Source organism: Centrocercus urophasianus, unplaced genomic scaffold (genome assembly GCF_019232065.1).
Source record: "Centrocercus urophasianus isolate 14NV4802_14NV808 unplaced genomic scaffold, USGS_Curo_1.0 seq_33, whole genome shotgun sequence".
NCBI classification, from domain to species: Eukaryota; Metazoa; Chordata; class Aves; order Galliformes; family Phasianidae; genus Centrocercus; species Centrocercus urophasianus.
Window position 1 is genome coordinate 8,630,367 of NW_024884900.1, and position 21,992 is coordinate 8,652,358.

General features: G+C 45.4%; 1 protein-coding gene across 1 annotated transcript in view; it reads left to right on the top strand.

Annotated features, from left to right (window-relative positions):
- The window catches only part of GALNT17 (polypeptide N-acetylgalactosaminyltransferase 17), a 181,108-nt gene that overhangs the window by 40,838 nt on the left and 118,278 nt on the right, over positions 1-21,992 (top strand). Inside the window, exon 2 of the mRNA XM_042830074.1 lies at positions 5,421-5,604. Within this exon, the coding sequence (XP_042686008.1) occupies positions 5,421-5,604 (184 nt within the window). The remainder of the gene's footprint in view (positions 1-5,420; positions 5,605-21,992) is intronic.

Genomic DNA, 21,992 nt, shown 5'->3' on the forward strand with positions numbered 1-21,992 from the left:
AGAGGAAGGGGCATTATTTAATGTAATAAACAAGTCTGAGCAAAGCCTGGGTAAAAACATAGTGGAAAAACTGCTGCAGGGAGAAAAGATAAAATGTGTTTGTAGGTCTCCGGCTCCACCAAAGCTGCAAAGGAAAATTGGTGCCTGTTAGTCTGCCAATTACCCTTATCTTTAATGAGCCTTCCTTTTAATAGGCTGTATTTGCAGCGTTCAGCAAGACAACACTCAAAACTACAGCAGTTTTCCATAATTTCCAGCGTTACCTATGACATTCACCCTCTGGTATCTATTCTAGTTTCTTGTACAATACCCCTGGAAGTCTATATCCACTGCATCATTTCTTTCCATCTTGGCTGGGAGGTCAGAGGGAAGCAGTATCAGCAGTGTAACATGCAGCACATATCAGGCCATCTTCTCTGTCGTTCTTTTCCTGAGTTGGGGATTTCTGTTTAGCCCACAGACCCCTGGCAGGAGTGAGGCTGTGATGATACCTGTGATGATCCCTGCAAGAGCCATCTGGGCCACTCCATGCAGCGCAGCTCGGATGAGCGGTGCTCTTCAGACATGGCCTTTGGTGTTCTCTTTCTGCATCCTTTATTTTCAGTTTGAGGGCTGTCTCTTGTATTTATCACTCCTTGAGAAGGAAGGGCTTTGTTATTGTGTGGTTACAGATATGTGCCTTGAAGTCCAGACTGCGTGCTCTATAGCTCACATATTAGGATGGCATAAATAAATGCTGAAGGATGCAACTTGAAATTCTTGCCCATTCTTTGCCTTTTCAGAAATCTTTCCTATGTTATTTCTTCTCATTCTTCCCCTTCTCCACCTTCAGTTTTCAGGCTCAGGACCTCTGTTTGTCAGTTTCCGCTGCCCTTCTCTATTCCCCAGCCTTAACAAAGGACATTTCCCTTGCTGTAAGTTTGTATGGGGAGGGTTAACGTTTTCTTTCATCTAGGCTGACACATAGCAAAACGCTTTTCCAACAGGCCTGCTGCCTGGGGAGCCTGTTTGGCTGGGCACTTTATAAATGAAGGCCATGTATCACACTGTATTGCATTTTACCAAAGGTTTTCTCTATCCCGGAAAGCTCCTGTCTCCCAGTGAAATATACTGCTGGTTTAAGAAGGGAATAATATATTTACTGTAACTGTCTAGGAATGCTTCGGCTCTGGAGATGAAATTTTTATATTGTTTTGAAAAAAAAACAACAAACCAACAACTCTTTGTCAGTCCTCAGGGAATGCAGTGTGGTGTTTCCAGCAGGAGGGGCTCCGATATTAGCAGGCGAAAGTGGTGTCTTTCCTTCCTGCTATTCCTGCAGCATGAGAGCAATACAGGCCTCTTGTTTCAAAGCTTGGATGTTTCAGGAAGCTTTGAGGAAAAACATCTTTTCATTTTTAAGCTAGTTGTTGGGTGAATGAAGCTTGGAACTGCTCAGAGCTCTGATCTGTGTTGGGCATTTAAACCAGATGCAGCCCATTTCTGTCTCATGGACTTGTAAATTCACTAGAGAGTCTCCCAAGGATCAGCCCTTTTGTGGGGGATTAATGCTGTTTATCACTATAGATAGGCTGAAACAGGCATCAGGAAAGATGTTTTGCCAGCATTTCAGCACTCCTGCTTTGGTGCTTGCCCAGAATGATAACAGATCAGGTTCTGACTGTTCTTATATCTTAGCCCTATTCTTCGAGGAAATAAGCTGGTGCAGTTATTTGCTCTTCTTTGCTCTTTGTGTCTCTGTGCTGTGGCACTGCAGGCCAATTTCAAGCAGCTTTGGCAGAGGGCTGGAGGTTCTCAAAGTGCAAAGACACTGCAAGCATATTGCTGCTAGCAGGCCACAGCAGACGGCTGCTGAAAACCAGCCCTGGGCAGCTGTGTGTTGGGAGCAGCTGGCTTCAGAGGTGATTTTGCCTCTCTGCTTCTGCACCACCACAGGCACTTAATTGTTCAGTGCAGCATTTGAACACAGTACTGGAGACTGCTGATTCTTTGAGGACCAAATGGCGTTTCCATGCTGACTGTGATGGGCAAACAGAAAATGAAAGAAGATGCACATGCTGCCTGCAGGAACCTGTGCTTTGTGGCTTCGTGTTCCCAGACAGTTTGCTTGGTTCTGCTGGCTGGAGCCTGCAGGCGTCAGTGGGGAATCCCTGGCTGTGCTGAGGACGATGTCTGAAGCTTTGTCAAAGATGTTTAAGGCTTCTGGAATTGTGTCCTCCTTTGTGCAGCCCTGAAACTGAATGAGTACAAGCAAATGAGTGAATGCATTGGCCGACTGAGGGTTGTGTTAAGCATTCTTTTTTACTTCTGCCTCTCCTGAGGCATCCTTTCAGCTAGCTGGAAGCCAGCTCTGTTTGGACATGAGTTATCTTTCCTGTCAGACATCAGCTGAATTGTGCATGCACGTGCCACAACGCAAAGTGATGCTCCAGCTGCACCAATGAACCCTTCTGGCAGCCTTGACTGGAGGGTGCCATGTTTAACCATGAACGCCTGCATCTCCCACTTGCATGGCAGCTGGGAACTGTGACTGTCCCTGTAGGTGATTTTGCTATTGTGGCATTGGAAGAGAGACCAGCAGCAGTTTATCTGCAGGAACGAACTTTGGGGAAGGTAATGAGTGAGTCGAGATAAATGGATGCTGGTGTGTGTACGCATCTAGTTGTCACGACTGCAGTCTTGGAAAAAGGCAGTTAATGGCATTATGAGCTTGTCAGTCAGAGCTGCTACATGTGAAGTCATGTCCTCGTGTTTCTCTGGTGCATCTGCAGTCGGCAGAGAGGCATCATTTTGCCAGACCTGGAAGTCACTGGGGAGCTGCTGCCTTGTGACAGATGGGTCTGGAGCGGCTCTTCCTGCTTCTTGCCTGTATTTTGGGAGAGGTGAAGCATGCACCATCTCCTTTTATATCTTTCTAATGGAGTAAAAGCACAGATGAGCAAGTAAGGAGGATATCCTTGTGCTCTCCTGTAGTTTTCTGCACTGTGCCCAGCCTGCAAATCCCCTGCAGATGAATTCATTGGTGAAGATATCCTTGCTCCAGGCATCTCCTGCTGCAGGTAACACCAGCTCAGATCTCCAGGCTGAGTGGTTCAGGACAAGCTGGGACAGCTGGCTCCCTTGGCTGTTGGTGAAAGCTACGTTCTTCCTGTCTGTTTTCAGGTATTTCACCTAGATAATCAGGAGCACAGTTGCATTGTGCAAGGCAGAGATGAGCACGCCTGGAAGCTGATTCAGGTCTTCTGGTGTTTCAGTTAGTCTTGGAGGAAGGAGTCTCTCCCTGTTGCCTTCAAGTAGGGAGCTCCATCTGTGGAGCCTCTGCCAGCCTCTCCTGCTCTGAAAGCCTCTGCTTCTGTGCAGCCCTTCTTACAGGCACGTAGATTCAGAGCACCATCAGCAAAAGCACCAGGGAAGTGAGAAGTCTACTGAAATGAGTGAAGAAAAGCAAAATCAAGCTTGAAAAGGAAACTGTAGATTCTGAAAAGCGCAGTTGGAAGGGTGTCATAGCGCTGTGTGAAATCGTTCTGACCAAGAAACGGAATTGCTGTGCAGTAGGACAGTTTCTTCCAGCTGGTTTTTTGGAAGAAGCATTTCATGGGGGGAGATGAAGAAGGGGGAATTTTATAAACTGAATTCTCTTCTAACGTATCTGCTAGCGATAAAGCTCTCAGCTGATAACAGAGGAGGATGTTTTTTCTTTTTGGACAGGAGGCAGGACATGATCTAGGAGACACTGAGGAAACGTATGCATTGTCAGGTGTGCCATTCCTGAGCAAAAAATACCGAGTTTTGAGAAAACAAATGGGCATTTCCAGAGCATTTTGTTTTTGTGAGAATGTTTTTTAAAAATACCAAGTTTGTGCTTTTGTCTGTCTCTCATGGCTCTCTACAATTCTCTGAAGGCAGCTTGCAGCAAGGTGTGGATCAACCTCTGCTCCCAGGTCACAGTGATAGGATAAGAGGTGACGGCCTCGTGTTGTGCTGGGGACATTCAGGTTGGATATTGGGAAAAACTTCTTCAGCAGAGCAGTCAGGCACTGCCACAGTGATGGGGTCACTGCCCCTGGAGGTGTTCAGAGCTGTGGAGCTGTGGCACTGATGGACGTGGGCAGTGGGCATGGTGGGGTGGGTTGGCAGTCGGACTTGGTGATCGTAGAGAGCCTTAATGATTCTGTGATCTGTCTGGTAGCAAAGGCATTTCATGATGGCAGCATGGATACCTAATCCATCCCCATGTCACAGCCAGCTTCTCCTTGCAGATGATTTGTTATTACAGTCTTCAGATGCAATCTAATCAAACCCAGTGAGGTCTGAGGCTCCATCAGCTCTCAGAAGCTCTGGGCTGTTTGGAGGTACCTTGTCAGAACGAATAATAACAACAGTTTACATCCAAGTATTTCAAACTGTGGTTTTCATTCAGAGGTGATTTTCTTACTGCCTCACAATACTGCTTTTTAAGGAAGTGTTAAAATCTGTATCTTGTAGGTGAGGAGGCAAAGTGCTTTGTGCAGGCTGGGAGATGGACCATGCTCTTGGATCATGGTTCCTTGGGAATAGCCTGAAGGTTGTTGTCCTTTAATAAATATCAGTGGTGAAGTCTGTTCAGCTCGCAGAATCAAGACTCCGCCATTACAACAAAAACAAATGTGTTATGGCATCTTAATTTAAAAAAAAGAAAAAGAAAAAAATAACAGAATTCAATCCATCAGATTTTTTGTTTTCTGACAGTGACGAGTGCAAGTCTCTGCTAATGAAAAATATTAAAATCCCAGGTGTCCTTTGTAATAAATAATAACATGAGTACAAACTTGGCTTCGCAATCGCCACCAAATCATCAGTATAGCACTTTTTGTGCAGCTCATTTTGAACTTTGCCCATTTCCTTCAGCTATGCAGATATAAATAAATAATTCAGCTTGATAAAGGTCTGGGTATGCTATACCATAAAAGATAAGAAAGCTTTGAGGGGAAATTGTTTTTAAATCCATAACATTTGTATGCTGTTCACTGTTCATCCTGAGTGAAAACTGATTCAGCTGGCAGTTAACCAACCCAATTTTATTCTTATTCTGTGTTCCACCTATCCTTCTCCTGGGGACATCTAACCTCATGTGTAATTACCTCTCTTAGAGGGGAAGGGGGCCCAAATAACCTTCCTAACAGCTAAATAAATGCATGGATTCCTGGGACAGGTTATCAGTTGGATGCTGGTGGTAGAGCTGTCAGGAGCAGCACGCTCGAACCGTGAAGAATATCAGAATTTGACTCATTTTCCCTCCTGTGTTGGGTCAAAGGAGTAGAATTGGGAATGTTCTCAGAAAAGCAAAATAAAATGCCTTGTCAGATTGCTTTTGTTTCTGTTCTGACTTGGAAGTAGCAGTGGTGAATTTAGCAGTGACCGATGGCTCTCTTTCTCTCGAGGTCTGTCCAAGTCACTCGGTCTCATCGAAGGCTATGGTGGACGTGGCAAAGGGGGACTTCCAGCCACCCTGTCCCCCGAGGAGGAGGAGAAAGCAAAGGGACCCCATGAGAAATACGGCTACAACTCCTACCTCAGTGAGAAAATTTCACTGGACCGTTCCATACCAGATTATCGTCCAACCAAGTAAGTACTGCTGGCTTCGTGTCGCTCTGAGAGCCTGGGCCAATGGTTGCTTTCATGTTCTGGTGGGATCATGTTTTCTCTTCCCTGCTTATCATTCTCAGCGCAGTGCTCAGTGATGAGCAGCAGATGCAGTCGGCGCAGCCTCCACGCCTCTCCCAGCATAGTCCTGGGACACTGGTGGAAATCTCTTGAGCTTTAACTGCCCCTAAAAGATTGATGGGAAGGAGATTGATGGGAAGGAGGGAGCTGAAGCTCTTAAACCATTTTGCACCTCGGTGGCAGAAGGACTTTAAAAACTGAGCAGAAAGAGCAGCAGATGTCTCCTGAGCAGCGATACCTCTGTCCAGACACAGTGGAATAGGGCTCGGTGGATGCACTGACAATACCTTCTCTATATTATTTCACTAGATAGACCTTTTAAGGTGATGGTGATGATGAACATTACCTAGTAAGCACCATCTCACTTTAAATGAGATACCAGATCATTGTTAAGAGTGTGAGAAAAGCTGCAGTGAAAGTTATCTGTATGAAAGTTAATTTTAGATATGGCTAGCAGCGTGCTCCTCAAAATAGGAAAGTGACAATTTTTCTAGGCCTGGAGTGACAGCTCCGATTGAAAAAACTAAAATAAATAGCTAAGAGAGATTTAGATTCTGAAAGATACATGTCCAAATGCCTGTGTCATTAGGGTGGTGACAGAGCTATTGCTTGGCATCTGCAAACCATTGAAAATCGTGCAGCAAGGGGATGCAGCTACATGTCTCCAGCGTACTGGCAAATTGTTAACGATGTGAGAGCATGGAGAGCTTTTGTTCCTTCACTTCTCTGCATGCTGCATGAATTTCAAGCAGCCACTCATGGTTTCCGAGGCTGTCGACCACTGACAACAGAAATATTTGGATGAGTTTTCAAAGGCATGGAGGCCCAGCCTCCAATCTGCTGCTACGGTCTGTCTGGACAAAATAAATTGCAGGTAGAAATTCACCTTTGGCTGTATGATATGCAAATCTCACTACAATGACAAATCCTTTAAAGTGAGACCTTCTCTAGCAGTTACCTGAGTCTGAATTTCTTATTTCATTTCTCATCCAGAACTCTGACTTCTAGCAGAGCCAGCATTACTTTGTGAGAATTAATTTGAGAATTAATGTTTTTTTTTTCAGATCTTCGAGGGAAGAAAGGGATTAATTCTGACATTTTTAGGTTTGCATTGTATTTTCCTCGGTCCCACCATCAGTCATTTCATGGGAGGGCGGTGGAGAGGACAGAGCAGACACAGCAATTTATTAACATATGCATCATTTTGGAGCTGAGCTAATGCTTTGGAGGAGAGAATTTGTGGGTTGCGCAGCTTAGTGAATTTTTTTCTATGCAGGAACTTCAGGGTGGTGGGTTTTTTGGGTGTGTGTATTTTTTATTAGATCAGTTTTCTTGGTATCTTAAGAGAACGCTTGATGTGGTGATGAAATAAGCTTCATTTTGCTGGAGGATTTGAAAAGTTTCAGCTTTTCCTGCTTCTGACTTCAAGATCCATTCGCTATTTTGTGCATGCAATTTTATGGCTGATTTTATGAAGGGTTTAATGCAAACCATTTAAGTCAAGTATCCTGGTCTCTGATTAAAATAGATTCAAGGCAAAGGAAATTAGCCTAAATGGTTTTGAAATTGCAGCATTAGTAGGAAAAATTGTTGAAAACACTCCAGCTGATAAGCATTACAAAGCATGTATTACTTTTAAATATAATAGTGAGGCCTGTTTGTTTCAGCTAAAGGCTGCTCAGTGTCCAGAATGCTGATGGCCCTGAGCTGCTCATGTAGTGGCTCTCACATCCTTTCCTTTTAACTTCCTGCTTTTTACAACCTGTCCTGCTCCTCACCACCTGAGCAGCGCAGGGATTTATGCTGAATTGATTCCGAAAGAGGTGCTGTGCGTTCAGAGGGAATCTAGAAGTGTTCCACTTTGCCCAGGAAAGCTTTTCTTTTGGCTGAAATACACCAAGTCTCCATCCCTGGAGGTGCTCAAGGAAAGGGTGGACATGGTGTTGGTTGCACCGTGTGATCTTGGAGGTCTTTCCAACCTTAGTAAGTCTATAATTCTATGATCTCATTTCAAGTCTAGCTATTGAACAGCGGGGTTATGAGGTAGGCATAAGCAACACATTTCTAGCTAGCTTGATTAGGTTTTTGGACCCTAAGATGAGATTTCTTTGTGTTCTGGGAGTACCTGAGGTCTGGAAATACCTTCATCTGTGATTTCCTGCAAAAATTGGGAAGGATTCGGCTGGTCTGTGAGTTTTATTGTTGATATAGCATATGTTTATTGTATTTTGTATCCGACCTGGTGCTCAGTGAAGTAGTTAGCAACACTGCCCACAGCACTGGGGTTGGACCCGGGTGGTCTTCGAGATCCCTTCCAACCCAAACCATCCTAGGACTCTGATTTTATGCCTACCTATAAAGGGGGAGAGAGGACATTAAGATGTCTGTTATTTTCTTTATTGAAAGTGAATATTTTATTTATGTGGACCCTATGGACTGCTAGCATTCCCCACTTTGATGCTAGCTTTTACACACCTCTGTTTTAATTGGTTGATGGATGATTTAATGGGAGTCCCTCCTAAATGTAACGAGAGAGTAAAAATTGCTGCATTAAATCAGCCTGGCTGTCCATCTTATCCAGTATTTAATCTCTTACAGTGGAATTACCAGATGCTTCAGGTTGAAGAAATCATATTAAGGAGAACTATGAAATAATCTGCCCATCTGCTACGTTGTCTTCTCTATTCTCTTTTCTATCCTATCCAATATAAACGTGGAGTTCTCATTATCTCTTTAAAAGTCTGTTCCTTTCTGGAATCCTGCTAAGCTTTTATTCAGTGGTATTTTGTGGCATTATGGGATTAAGGAGTAGATTTAAGAAAAATAATACCCACAATTGTGAGGACTATTGAATCATTGGGTGAAGATGACATACTCCTGCTGCTGCAAATCTCCGAGCAGCTGTTCTCATGCAGGCAAACTTCAATTCAACACCGATGTGAAAGTGAAGGGGAAAAACCGTGAGCGAAAAGTAATTTCCACGAGCTTAGTCTGCTGAGGTTTTGAGGGCTTTCTAACTAGGAAACCCCATCCCTTCCCACTGCCTGCAGTTTAGTTCTCACACACTGCTCATGCAAAGCACGAGTGCATGGGGAACGTGATCTGCTGCTGATTTTTATCACAGCATGGCAAAAAGGTTTGCATTTGTTAGCTGGTCCACGCAGCCTTAGAGCAGTGCCTTGGGTAGAGCTAGACCATCACCTGGAAGCAATTGTTGAAGATCAAACAGTTACGTATCAGTAACTTGATTTTAATGGCATGTTTGGGAGTTGAGTCAGAGTCATTACACTCAGGTGTCTCACGTGGCTTAATCACACCTGTATTTCTAGGGAGCATGGGAGCCTTGGGCTTGTTAGCATCACCTGGCTTTATTATCAGAGCCTGCTGTGTTGTTCCTGGTTGAAACTCTTTGGGCTATAGTGGAAAGGACAGAGGGTTTTAGAGGAGACTTTGGGTTGTTTGCTGGAAACTTACAGGAGCCAAATCAATTTTTGATTTGATTTTTACCCTTTACTGACTCAGTTTGTATATACTGGGTGCAAGAATGTGTTTTGGGGTAGAGAAAGTGTGCTGTAGAAGCAGGCATTGCTCCTCTTGGGATATCTGGAGAACACCTTGCCCTTTGCTGTGGGGCAGATCCATGTGTTTCCTATGGATCTCAGCCTCTGTTCATGTTGCAGGGGTGTTACAGGACTGAAAAATGGTGTGTATATATACGTATATATTTGTTTATACTCAAAATGGAATGCACCTTTGGAAAGTCGTGATGGGGGACATGACTTGGTTACATCAGGACTGTCCAGGAGCGTGAGCTATAGGAGACCTGTAATTGAGCTTCTTGCCTATGAGACCTCATCTGCCTTTGGATATTTCATGATTAGGAGGAGGAAGTGGAGGAGGAGGATGATGAGGAGACTGCCCTGTACTCCACACATCTAGCGTCCACTTTATCTTAGCATCTCATTTCCTCTTCAAACTAGAAGCCATGCAAGCTCATTCAAGCTTTCCTTGAAACACAGTGTTTGGGTTTTTTTCCCCTCCGAGCATATTTTTCTTGAGGCTGAGATCTGCAAGCATTACTGTAGCAAGTGAGAGCTCCTTATTGGTGGTTTCCTTGAGTATTTTTGTAGCTGGCAGTTGCACATTTGTGATATTATGCCAGTTCTTTAGTCACGTCCTGCCCCAGGGTGTTAAACCAGGCTCAATGAAATGAATCTATGGAGAAGGACAGTGCTTAAAAGGCTAAAACAATCTGCATTACATGGTAATATTTGCTGGGAAATAGACTCACGACTCTTGCTTTGTAGTCTTTGCTGTTTACTGCAGACAGAAGAGGTTAAAAGAGCTCTTTCTCCATTGTGTCCAGAGTTTTAGCTTTTGCAAAGGCTTTCTGTTCTTAAACTTTTGTAATCCTATGTACAAACAATAAGAAGGAGAAGAGAAACAGGGTGTAGTGATTTTGTTCTTCAAAGAACTGAAGGAAAAGCTAGCAAGGACCCAAGGCTGAGCAAGAGGATGCCCCATCCCTGCAGACACCCAAGGTTGGGCTGGAGGGGCTCTGAGCACTGATGGAGCTGTGGGTGTCCCTGTGCACTGCAGGGAGTTGGACCTGGTGGTCTTTAAAGGTCCCTTCCAACTCAAACAGTTCTGTGATTCTGAGAAGGAGGAAAATTATGACAGTGTTTCAAGTAGGAAATCGTGCTTGAAGAGAACACGGGAATGAATCTCTAGAAAGAAAGTGCTAGGGTATTTCCTCTCTCCTAGTAGATACTTGTGATCTGAACTAGCAGTGTGTGAAAAATCCTGTCCATGTTTTTTTGTGGCTTCAGCATGGACAAAGCAGTGATTTCCGTTACTTGGAAAGATGCCACTGGAAAATCTCTACGGAGAGAAAGCAAAGAAATCAAGCAGCAAGGGTCGGTGCCAGGAGTGGTGTGAGGAAAGCGTGTCTCAGGGAAGGGCTTACCAAAGCTGGATCGTTTTGCTGTTCAGAGGTGGTTTGATAAGTATTTTCTATGCAAGCATGCTGTCTTTCCAGATCTCTCCTACCTCTTTGTAATTTCAGGCATTTTAATTCTGCTGGGCTGCACGTGTTCCTTGTGTTCTCCAAAGGAACGCGGGAGGTTGTGCCAAACCCATCCCACCCCTAATCTGAGGTTTGGGGTACAAAGATGAATTCAGCTGCAGAGCTGAAGCCCCATGCACTGGATGCCTGGGATGTGATGTCTGCATCCATGCTGCAGCTCCTGCTGCCTTCTGCCTGATTTGCACAGGGGAAGAACTCTGCACCTGCCTGCTTTATCACTGCACCGCTTTGCCAGTGCGATACAAACCACTCTGCTACTGAATAAATACTGGTGTGGATCTGTATTCTTCAGTGCATCTCTGTACATATGTATGCAGAGATGATTATTGGACTTCCAATAACTCTTCTCCTTGAAAGCTGAGCAAGTGAAGTCCCCACAGAGACAGTTTCCTCACTGCTGCTTGCTTGATGCAGTATCCTTTGCCTGACAGCTCTGTGTGGAGTCAGAAGTGACAAAAAGCTGCAGTGCTTACAAGTCCCAGCAGCTCCGTTTAACCCAGTCAGTAAGAAAATGCTTCTGGGAGGGTGGCTCTGGGGATGGTAAAGTGGCTGTTGTGGGATTCTGTTGGCGCTGTTACTCTGCCTTATGTGATCTTGAAATGCTGTGGCTGTGGATTTATATACACAGTACCTTAATTTTTTCTCGTAGTAGGTTCTACTAATTGTCAAATTTCCCTTGCTGACTGCAGAATTGTTCCCTGTTCTGAGTTGGGAACATGATGCTTCAGGGAAGACTTTTATCTATGAAGTGTGCTGTAGAACACTTACTAATGCAAACATAAGTGTTAAAAGTGTGCTTTGGTGGAAGACAGCTTTAGTGTAATTTAACAACTAGCTTTGTGCTTGTCTGAACCCCTGCACTGAAAAATACCTGTTACAAATACCTCTGACTACGCTGTACTTACGAAAAGACATGAACCAAAGGAAGCTTTGGATATGCTGCTTCTAAAGTACTTTCCAAAGGAAACAAAGCCTGCTTGTCTGTGCTGCTGACCCATCTGCCTGCCTTGCAGAGAGCAGTTCTGTTGCTTTGGGACCTGCTGAATAAGTTGCAAACTCACAGCCAAGCCAGGGAGAGGTGTGGGTCCAGCACTGCTGTCTGCCTGTATAGATCCTGAAACCATTTATTTGGTTTTCCAGCGTCCAAAGCAGCCCAGCAAAGCCGGCAGGGATGGGCAGAAGGACGCAGAGCGGGTGATCTGTCCTGCAGTCAGCAATGTGTCTTGAAAGACAGTCAACACAAAGCATGAATCCATTGAAATAATTCTAAAACTCATTACTTTTCTTCCTCCCTACTGTCCCCAGCTTGGGGCCATTCAATAAATCCTAGTCTGAGGGTCTCCAGCGTTCTGTTCCTTCATGAATGTGAAATGGCTTGTGTGCGTGGGGAGAGACGGGTAAGTGGATGTGACACTGAGAATGGCTCTGGCTTTTATGTCCCTTAGACCTGTCTGAACCTAATGACTTTATTACAAGAGCCTGTCACAAAAATAAATCCTGCTCTGCACGTTCTGTTTTTACAGTTTAGGAGATCATTTCTTGTTACAACTTGCTGAGTAAGTGATGTGAACTTAAAAATGCCTGTGTGTACCTAAATCCTGAAATCGTAGTGCATGTTTTTGGTGCTTTAATTGTAAAAACCTAAGGCACAAAGTTTCTGAGAAGTGGTTACTGGAAATGAGGTGAGAGTTGGGGAAACAACAAAACAGAAGGAGATTTCATGGGAAAAACTTGATGAGTTTTAGAGGTTTAATGATCAGCAAGTCAATTTATGAGAGCCTTATGTTCTGAATCTATAAACATAAAACTTTATCAGATAGTGCTAGACCTCTTAAGATTCTCGGGTAATAGAAAATAGTTCACTTTTCCATCTACTTCACGGGGCAGATAGAATTTATTTAATATTGATAATCCCTTTTGCCAGAAGATGTGTGACTGAATCAGCAAAATACCAACTGAAATAAGCAATCAGTGAATGGGGTGTGATTAGGAAGTGGCATTATGAATGGAGGGCTGAACTCGTGCTTTCTTCTAAGCTTGTTTATAATCTTTACAAAAAGCAAATGAAGATCAATTCATTTCCTGGAGAAGCTTTATTTTTGGGAGGAGAACACGAACAAAGCTGGTTGGCAATCAGTCCCTGCAGTTCCTGGGCTTACTTGCCCATCGGTACAGAAGGACGTGCAAGTTTTTGCTTTTCTACTGAGATTTAAAGCCAGAACCCTTTGTGGATATGTAAGTAAAAGCTGAGAAGCAGTAAATTTGTCTGGATTAAGGAAACTTGAGCAAGCCTGAATCTGCCTGGGCACAGCAGCGTGTGCGGAGGCAGCAGCAGATTGTGGAGTGATTTGTAACGTATTGTGTTTCAGTCACGGTGCTTCGCAGCCCGATCGTGAGTAAATCATTCAATCCAATCAGTGCTGCATCCATACACCAGAATTTACCTCCCAAGTTTTCAGCTGCACCAACACGAAGCTCATAGCAGTTCTCTGTGGCGAGACCAGGAGGATGTCTGTGAGCTGGTGTGGGAGGGAGAAACGTGAATGCTGGGTTGTATTAATTAATGTGTTCGGTTTGTGCAGGTGGGAGGAGATTCGGTTGTGTGTTTGGTCTGTGTGAAGCAGGTGAAAGTCACATAGAATCACAGAATGGCCTGGGTTGGAAGGGACCTCAAGGATCACGAATCTCCAACCTCCCTGCCACAGGCAGGGCCACCAACCTCCCCATTTCATACCAGACCATGGTAGTGAAAATGGTGCCAGTTCAGAAAACCATTCAAAAGATTGAATCAGCCATAAAGAAAAAGGAAGTTGTCTCTAAAAATCAGCTGCTGCTTTTTAAATTCATCATTTTATGCTGCCTGTTAGATGGAGCAATGGCATTGTTCCAGACAGCACTGTGTTAGCCACTTTGCTTATTCACTGCCCTATGTATATACAGGGGACAGCAAGAGCATGAGTTCCTTGAGATCTGTTCTGGTAAGAAGCTCCTAAGGTAAGGCAGTACAGCAAGGATTTCATGCTACGTTTGGCTGTATCCCAACATGTCTAAGCAGGGCTGAGCAGCTGGTGGTGGGGTGCTCGTGGGTGCGATTGTCACCATGGGGTCACGGCCCTGAGCGGCTCGGTGAGGGTTTGCTTCCTGGAATGTGTCCATCTGGTGCAAGTTCAGCCGAGGTCTGTCTGGGATCAAAGGAGAGGAGAGGCACTGCTCCCGAAAATAGCTGCATCAGCCTGTGAGCAAGGCAGCCACGTACTTCTAGGAGAGCAGGGTGGCATGAGTTGTCCTTTGGCAGTGCCACTGTTTCTGCACTGACCTCAACAAGAGCTCAACTTCATCTTACGCTGAATGTCTGTTAATTAGCTGCATCCGGCATCGTGTCTCCATGATCAGCTACACAGGTAGGTGACACCTCTAATAGAGAGTGTCAAAGCATACACTGCTAATTTACTGCTTTACAATACTGCCTTTCACACGGTGATCTCTGAGCACTTATGAGCTCGTAATGTGGAGGATTTGGTTGCCCCTTTCCTGTTCCTCTGCTCGTGATGTTGACTGGCCCAGTGCCCATATGTCCCGAGTTGGAGCTTGGATCTGTTCATCTCCTGGTGGGAGGAGGCTGTGCAATGCCAATTTCACAGCCTCTTCCTTCGATCCGTGCATATTTTGGCAATATTCAGCCCAGTTCAGAGGGGACCATTTATATAACAGACTGACTGAAAAATGAAAAAGCTCGTAGATGTTCTTTGTGTTTGTTGGGCTTTGCCCAGGATTGCAGGTAGGTCACCAGGTTGGCACTGCCATCACTGCACGACCTGTGGGCTTTGTTCCTGAGTGCCACTGACCTCCTGTGGCCTTGGGTTGGCTGCCTCATTTCTGCAGTTCCTCATATCAACCCCTTGTTGATAACAGGAGCTTTGAATGGCATCAAGTGGTGCTTAAATCATCGATGCCTTAATTAAGAGGAGAGCAGCCTCCTCCTTCTGAAGTCTCTTGACAGACCAGGAGTCCCCGCTTGTGCTGTGGGCTTCCACAGTGTCCAGATTCACCTCCCTGCAACGTGGCCACATGGGACAATGGCACCAGGCTGTGCCCAGCCCTGCATTGTCACGGTGTGATTTGTCCTTATGGGACAGATAAGGAGCAGGTGAAGAGCCCAGGGCTCTACACGAGAAGCAGAGACAGCAGACGTCGTTAATTGAGCTATCCTGGAAAGTATGGGTCTGGTGATAGGCACCCAAAGTCCAGCTGTAGGTTTACAAACCAAGCACGTGTTTTGTGGGCTCTTGAGGCCCTTCTGCACAGAAAGAGCCTGGGTGTCCCCCCTGTATAATGGGTTGAAATGTCTTAAAAGGTCACTGCTCTGACACTGCAGTCTTGGAACCAATGAGTCCAAGCTTCCTAGGCACCGAGGGATCTATTGATGCCTTTATTTGCAGGATGATGCTCGCTCCAGCTTGGTTTTATAAGAGCTTGACCGAACTGTAATCCGTGTGATAGTTAATTCTGGGGAGAATTCAACTTAATGTGCAGAAATTCTAAACAAGTTGACTTGGTTGCACCTTTGCTTTAATGTTACAACTCCATATGTCACTGTGGGAGAGGCATTTAAAAGCATGTGAGCTTGTTAAGTTGAACTCTCTGCTGCCGAGGCACATTTTGCAGGAGAAGCTACAAAATCCTGTAAAAGCTGTGCCAACATATTTGAACACTTTCACGAGGCTTACTGTTTTTAAGGGCCGTAAGTAACAAGAATCATTTATTCTACTAATCAAAAGAATATTTGCCTATTTAAATATTCAAACCCTCAAGCCTGTACGAGAATGAAATGTCAGTGAGGGATAAGCTTATGAGAAGCACGTTAGCTGGATTTATTTTGTGTGATGGCCAGCAAGGAAATGATTAATAACTAACTTCAAGAACCAGAATTGGGAGCTACTGGGTGCTCAGAATTAAAAGTAAAAAAATAGAGAAGAAAAAATCCAGCCACTGTGGTAAGAAGAACAGGAGGAAATCTGTGAAAAAGCAGTCTTTGAGGTCTTTTATGAAGAAGTGTGGTCTCTATAATCAAAGCCACTAAAGTCCTTGTCTGCTTTGTTTTACTCTTTAGGCACCAGCATGAATTTTTTATACTTAATTCTGTCTGACCAGTTTGTGTCTTATGGCTGGATCACACGTATGAGATGGGGAGGATCATATCATGGAATCCTAGAATGGCCTGGGTTGAAAAGGACCACAATGACCATCTAGTTCCAACCCCCTGCTGTGTGCAGGTCGCCAACCAGCAGACCAGGCTGCCCAGAGCCACATCCAGCCTGGCCTTGAATGCCTGCAGGGATGGGGCATCCACAGCCTCCTTGGGCAGCCTGTTCCAGTGTGATCCAGTCGGACTCCATCAGTAGATGTAGGGGTAACTTCAGAAAGAGCTGTGGGTAGAACTGTAGGGCGCTGTGCAGGCATGGCTGCTTGTCCTTCTTCGTGGTAGTTTCTGATGTTGGAATCCCAAAAAGGATGTGTGTGTTCTGTCACCTCTGCGCCGTGCAGAGCAGTGCATTGAGCAGACCTGAAGGGCATTTCTTCAAAGATGAGTAATGGCATGGAGTCAGAGCTAATGATGATGTAGCCATTAGACAGAGACAGTGCTCATCCATCAGTCTGAATGCCTGGAAGGCTGGCACGGAGGGCTTCTGCTGCTGAGCCCCTCTGCCTTGTGTTAGCCGAAGCAGCAAGTCCATCAGTACTGGCTTGTGGCTGTCTGTGCCTCCTAACTTCAGAGGATAACAGAGCTCTTTGTGCTCCCAAAACTTACCTTGTGTGATGCTCGCCCTGTGACAGCCATTAGTCAGACCAATTAAACTGTTCCAGTGGCTGCAAGAAAGCAGCCCACCGTTATTTTGTTGACCTTTTCTTCTGTGTGTGTTTTCCATACTCGACATCCATCCAAAGCAGAGCCAGTCCTGCTTGGTAATGCAGTGTCTGTCCTTTGTATGGGAAATCTTACCTGCTTCCTGCTGGGGGAAGGACACAGAGCAATGAGGAGGCAGGGGAGGGCTGAACAGCAAGGGGAAAGTAAGAAATAACCTTATTTTAAAGTGATAAAAAGGTTATGCAGCATACTTCTGGGTTCCTGGTCTGCTAGTAATTCATTTCTGGGCAATTGCATGCATTATTCTGCATCACCTCTCCATCTGTCAAGTAGAGACCGTTCCTGCTGTTGTGGAAATGGGAAACTTAAAGTTTGCACTTCGCTTAAATCTCTGAATAGGATGTGCTGCTCCTCGTGTCAACAGTTACCTTGCACTGATGTTGAAGATGAGTAAGTACTGATGCTGTCTGGAGTTGTCAGAGGGGATGAGGCTTTGAACTCGTGCCTGTGCCTGCTCACTGCCCTGCCACACAGCACATGGGCTCAGGAGCTGTTTCCCTCTGCAGGCTGCAGTGGTAGTACTTGAGCTGGATCCACAGCAGCTGGCATGCTTTTGATGCCTTACTGCACTTGTGTATGTTTTATCTGGAAAACTTGCCTTGCTCATGGCTTGCACCAAGGACGTGGTGCCACCAGATCACTGTGTGCTCATTGGATGTGTTTGGGTTGGATCAGGGTCCTCAACTGCTGCTCATTTGGGTAAGGCTGGAATCAAGGGCAGGCAAGTGCTGGTAGCAGTGGTAATGGGAGGACAGCTGGACTAGATAATCTTGCAGATCGTTTCCAACCTTGTGATTCTATGATTCTGTGACGCCATGCACTGCCTCTGGCTTTCGTCCAGTGTTTCCTGTCCTTCAGTGGCTGGCCAGCTGTGTGCTTAAGAACTAAACATGCAACTTAAGGGAAGCTGCAGTTGTCTCTTAGCAGGCTTTGATTTGACTGGCACCAGGTCCTGCCCAGCTCCCTGCTCAGCTTCTCTCGTGCTGCAGGGCATGTCTGAGGGCTTCCTTTTGCAGGAAGATTTGGTTTTCCATTGACATTTTTAAACATTTTGTTTGCCTTCCTTGCTGATGTAGCAGCATTCCAGGCAGCAGGGCACAGAGCTGGATGCAGAGCTGGAAGTGACCTTTGGAGAATGGGTTGTGCTGATGGGGCTTTAATAGCACCATCTGGGTTCTGTGCCTGCAGTAGCAGATACTTTTCCTTCAGTGGCATTTCTCTCCTATTTCTTTACCACCTGACACTCCTCTCAGTTCATCTGTCTCTGGGTTTTCACCAAAATCTCTGCATTGGTTTTTTTTTTTTTTTTTTTTTGCATCCTCATTGCATGGTTGGAGTGATGGCTCCAGACTGATAATCCATGGTGAATGGAGAATGGAAATATTCTCTAGAAATAAATCACTAGGAAATTCACGTTCTGGATGGATTGTTTTCAGACAGCCTGTTGAATTCTGTTTGTTTTTTCTTTACTAAATCCAAGTATTGCCCTTAAAACATGGAGCCTGTTTGAAACCGATGGCACATCCCATCCGGAGCAGACTTCTCAAATTTATGGAGTTCTGCCTTCTCGCTAGGAGTGAGAACAGCTATACTTTCTGCTTAATGGTTTTTAATCTTCACGTAAAGTTTGGGTAGGCATATTTATATATGGATTTGGGAGGAAGGACTTTGCAGACGGTACAGCTGGGACAAATTAGGAAAAAATGATGGCCGTAATGATTTGAGGTACTGCGGAAAATAGATGTGCGTGCTGCCAGGAGTGGATGAGCTGAGCCTATTGCAGGAGGAGGCAGATTGCTGCTGGACTCAGTTGGTGCCATGACTGGGATCCGTGGTGATGGGGTGTGGGTGGCAGTGGCGTGATGTGGGAGCAGGCTGTCCCACTGCTCCTGGGCTCCGTCTGTGTCTGGGTGCTGTTTTTCCTGCAGCACGCTGTCGTTGTTGCACAGCCTGATTTTTGTTGTTGTTGTTTGGAAATGTGCTGACTTGATTAATGCAGCCTGACGCACACCAAGCTGTTCCCCATAAACTCGGCCCTTCCCCCACCTCCTCTTTTCATCCTTTATTTGTTTCTCAATGGCTTCTTGCATAAAATTGTCTCAGTAAAAAAATAATAACAATAAAAAAGCCTCCCTGTAAATATATTTTATTCCACGTGCTCTTGATTGCAAGGTCAGGCTTTTGTGTAGGACAAAGATCTCTGACCAAAGAAAGGTGAAGGGGACCGGGGGTGGAATAAAACCCCATTTCCTACTGTTGGAGATCAAGTGATGCTTCCCAGTGGTTGCTCAGCTTGGGCTTTATCTTCAGCCCTGATGCTGTGCATTGGGAAGGCAAAACTTAAAGAGGGTTTTGTCAGTGTGATTTAAGGGGGCATAGTCAAGCATGATTTAATGGGACATAAAATGCCTCTTACTCTGATGTCCCATTGATCTAAATGAGAGACAAAGCCGTAAGGGCTCTGTATCTTTTTGCTATTAATCCATGATATTTTGATATAAATCCTGCAAGCAGGTGCCAGCCTACATTAGCTGAAGAGAGTAGGATTTAGTGAGGAAAATGTCACTGTGTAACCTGTGCTAATTAGCTCACAGGTGTTGGCAAGTGAGCGTTGTTCTGAGCTTTACTGATGGAGTGTTGCTCATCTGGCAAAGAGGAAATGAAGGACCAACTGCAGACTGCTTGATTTTGTTTCCAGTTTGAGGTATTTCCTGATATACAGGGCCAGGTTCTGCCCTTGTATTCCAAAATTGCCTTTTGGTAATGATGGATGACTGGAAGTGGGCAAATTTATGTTAAAAAGAGTTGCTGGACTTTCACCCCAGAAAGGCTGTATTGTATTGATCTCACCATCATCGTATTTACATCAAAAAGTTTTCAAAGTATTTGCAGTTGTTGTTTGAGAAATCCATCCTTCCTGGGCTGGGAGTAGAGCCACCAGCAGATATGGTGTGAGCTGAGCGTTAGAAATAAAACCTGAGGTCGTTTTCCTGGAAGATGAGAGGATCTGCAGAGGCTTTCTAGTCTACTTAGAGATGTGTTTGCATTGGTTTTAGTTCAAGTTCTCAATAAGCTTGGCAAAAGCCTTGGGACAGCCAGTTTCTTCCAGCACTTCTTGCCTTTCTGTTAGCCTCATGTTCCCTTGAGAATGTTCTAGAGGATCACTTCCATCTCACTAATTTGCACATCCCCGAGGAGACAGGGCTGGTGTGTGTGCTGCCTTCTGGATGCTCAGCCTGAATCCTGCATGTGGACGTGGTCTGGGCTCTGCATTTGCAGGCTGCAGTCACCCAAATGATGTCAGAGGGGAAGGTTTTCACTGAGAGTTTCTCACTGTTCTGCCCTGAGAGGCTGTGGATGTCCCATCCCTGAAGGTGTTCAAGGCCAGGTTGGATGGAACTCTAGACAGCCTGGTCTAGTACTTGATCTAGCTGTTGGCAGCCCTGCCTGTGGCAGGGGGTTGGAATTGGCGATCCTTGGAGTCCCTTTCAACCCAAGCTGTTCTGTGATTCTATGATTCTATGAAGTGCTTTGTCACCTGGAGGTGAATGCTGTCTCAGCCTGAACCTTGGGACTTGTCCCTGTCTGCTGTTCCTCTTGGGTTCACCTGAAGCGCTGAGCGCTGCAGGGTCTGGATCAGTCCGTGTTGTGTTTAAAATGCTTGGAAGGAAAAAAAAAAATCAAACAGCAAACCAAACCACTTCCATTCCTTTGTAGTCATTATTCCTGCTGCTTTAACAAGTTCTCTGCTGACCCTTCTAGTTGGGTCGGAACCTGAGCGCTCCTCCTGTTGCTGGCCCCGTAGAGCGCACAGCAGCAGGTGCTCTCTGGCATGCATGGATGAAAAACATGGCCCACGCATGAGTTTGGCTGCAGGCAGAAGCTCTGCTCAGCACAGCTGCTTCGTGCACCTCAAGGGCCCTCAAGAGGGCCCCAAGAGGGCTGACCCACCTGAGGTTAGCTTGGTTTTAAAAGGCTGCTTTCCCTGCTCCAGCGGTTGCAACCACAGCAACCAGCATGGGGTGTTTATGTACAGGGCCTCCTACAGGGAGTTGCACAGGGACAATGTGGGCGTTGAGGTGTCTGCTCCTTTCCTGACTTCTTGTCTCTCTGTAATGCTGTTCTCCAGCCCTCGGCCACTGGGTGAGGGAAACGGTGAGCAGAAGATGAGCCTCAAAGGACTTGCTTTGGATTTTGCCCCAAACCACTTTTATCACACGCTGAGTATTCCCCAGAAACGTGGCCTGGGGACCAGAGGTGTGCAGTCATTAGAAGGAAACACTCCTGATCTTGTGACCACTTTCCCTTCAGCTTAGCAGGTACTGACAGCTATGAAAAGCAGGTTTTTAATCTCTCCCTGTTTAGTTTGACTTTTGTGCCAGGATTGCAGGGTCAGTTGTGTTCATTGTTAAGAGAGATCTGCCTTCTGGAAGATGTTTTTCAGCATTTGAGAGATTCCTTTTTGTGGAAAGCTTGGATTGCTTTAGGGTATGCAACAGTTAAATCAGGAAATACAACCTTGTTTTCATCCAACATGCTTGTTAACTAAAGAGGAATCATAAAGAACTGTGTTTCTGTGCAAATCTCTGTCTCCAGTGTCTCTTCTTGGAGCACAGAGACTGCCTGCTGTTGCCTAAGAAACACCCAGCACAATTAAATACGGAGTCATTGCTGGGGAGTCAAGGAGCTTGAAGCTGCTCCTAGACTTCGGTCCTGCATTGTTCTACCTTTGCTTACCTGGGCAAGATCTAGTTGGTAAATGCTCCCTGCAATTCTGTGACTGCTGATGTTGCATGGCTAATCCAGCTTCAATGGGGAGAGGGAGCAGAACAGCTAATTTTCTTGTTCTTCCCCCTTTGTAACAGGGGAAACTGACAAGTTAGGTTGAATTGTTTAAAGTAGGGAACATGTTACTGGCTGGGGTGCAAGCTGATGGGGAGAATGGAAACACCTTGCATCTCTCTGCCACCAGTACCACCTCTGACAACAGAATTGTGCCCGAGCAGATGTTCAGCCACCAAACCAAAGCTGGAGTTAAGCAATGACTTCTGTAACCCAGGGAGGTGATCTCAAAGCTGTGGTTTAGCCTGTACTGACTGTGAAGTATAAAGACCCCAGTTCACAGCAGCGCCCTGCTGGGATGCTTCAGAGACAGAAGCGTGTTCAGAAGAATCTATAAAGAGAGCTAAAAATGTGTATTAAAACTATTTAAACGTGGGTTGTTTTGTATTCGTTTCATACCATGACAGATGGGAGAAAGTTCACAAGTGTGGTTTA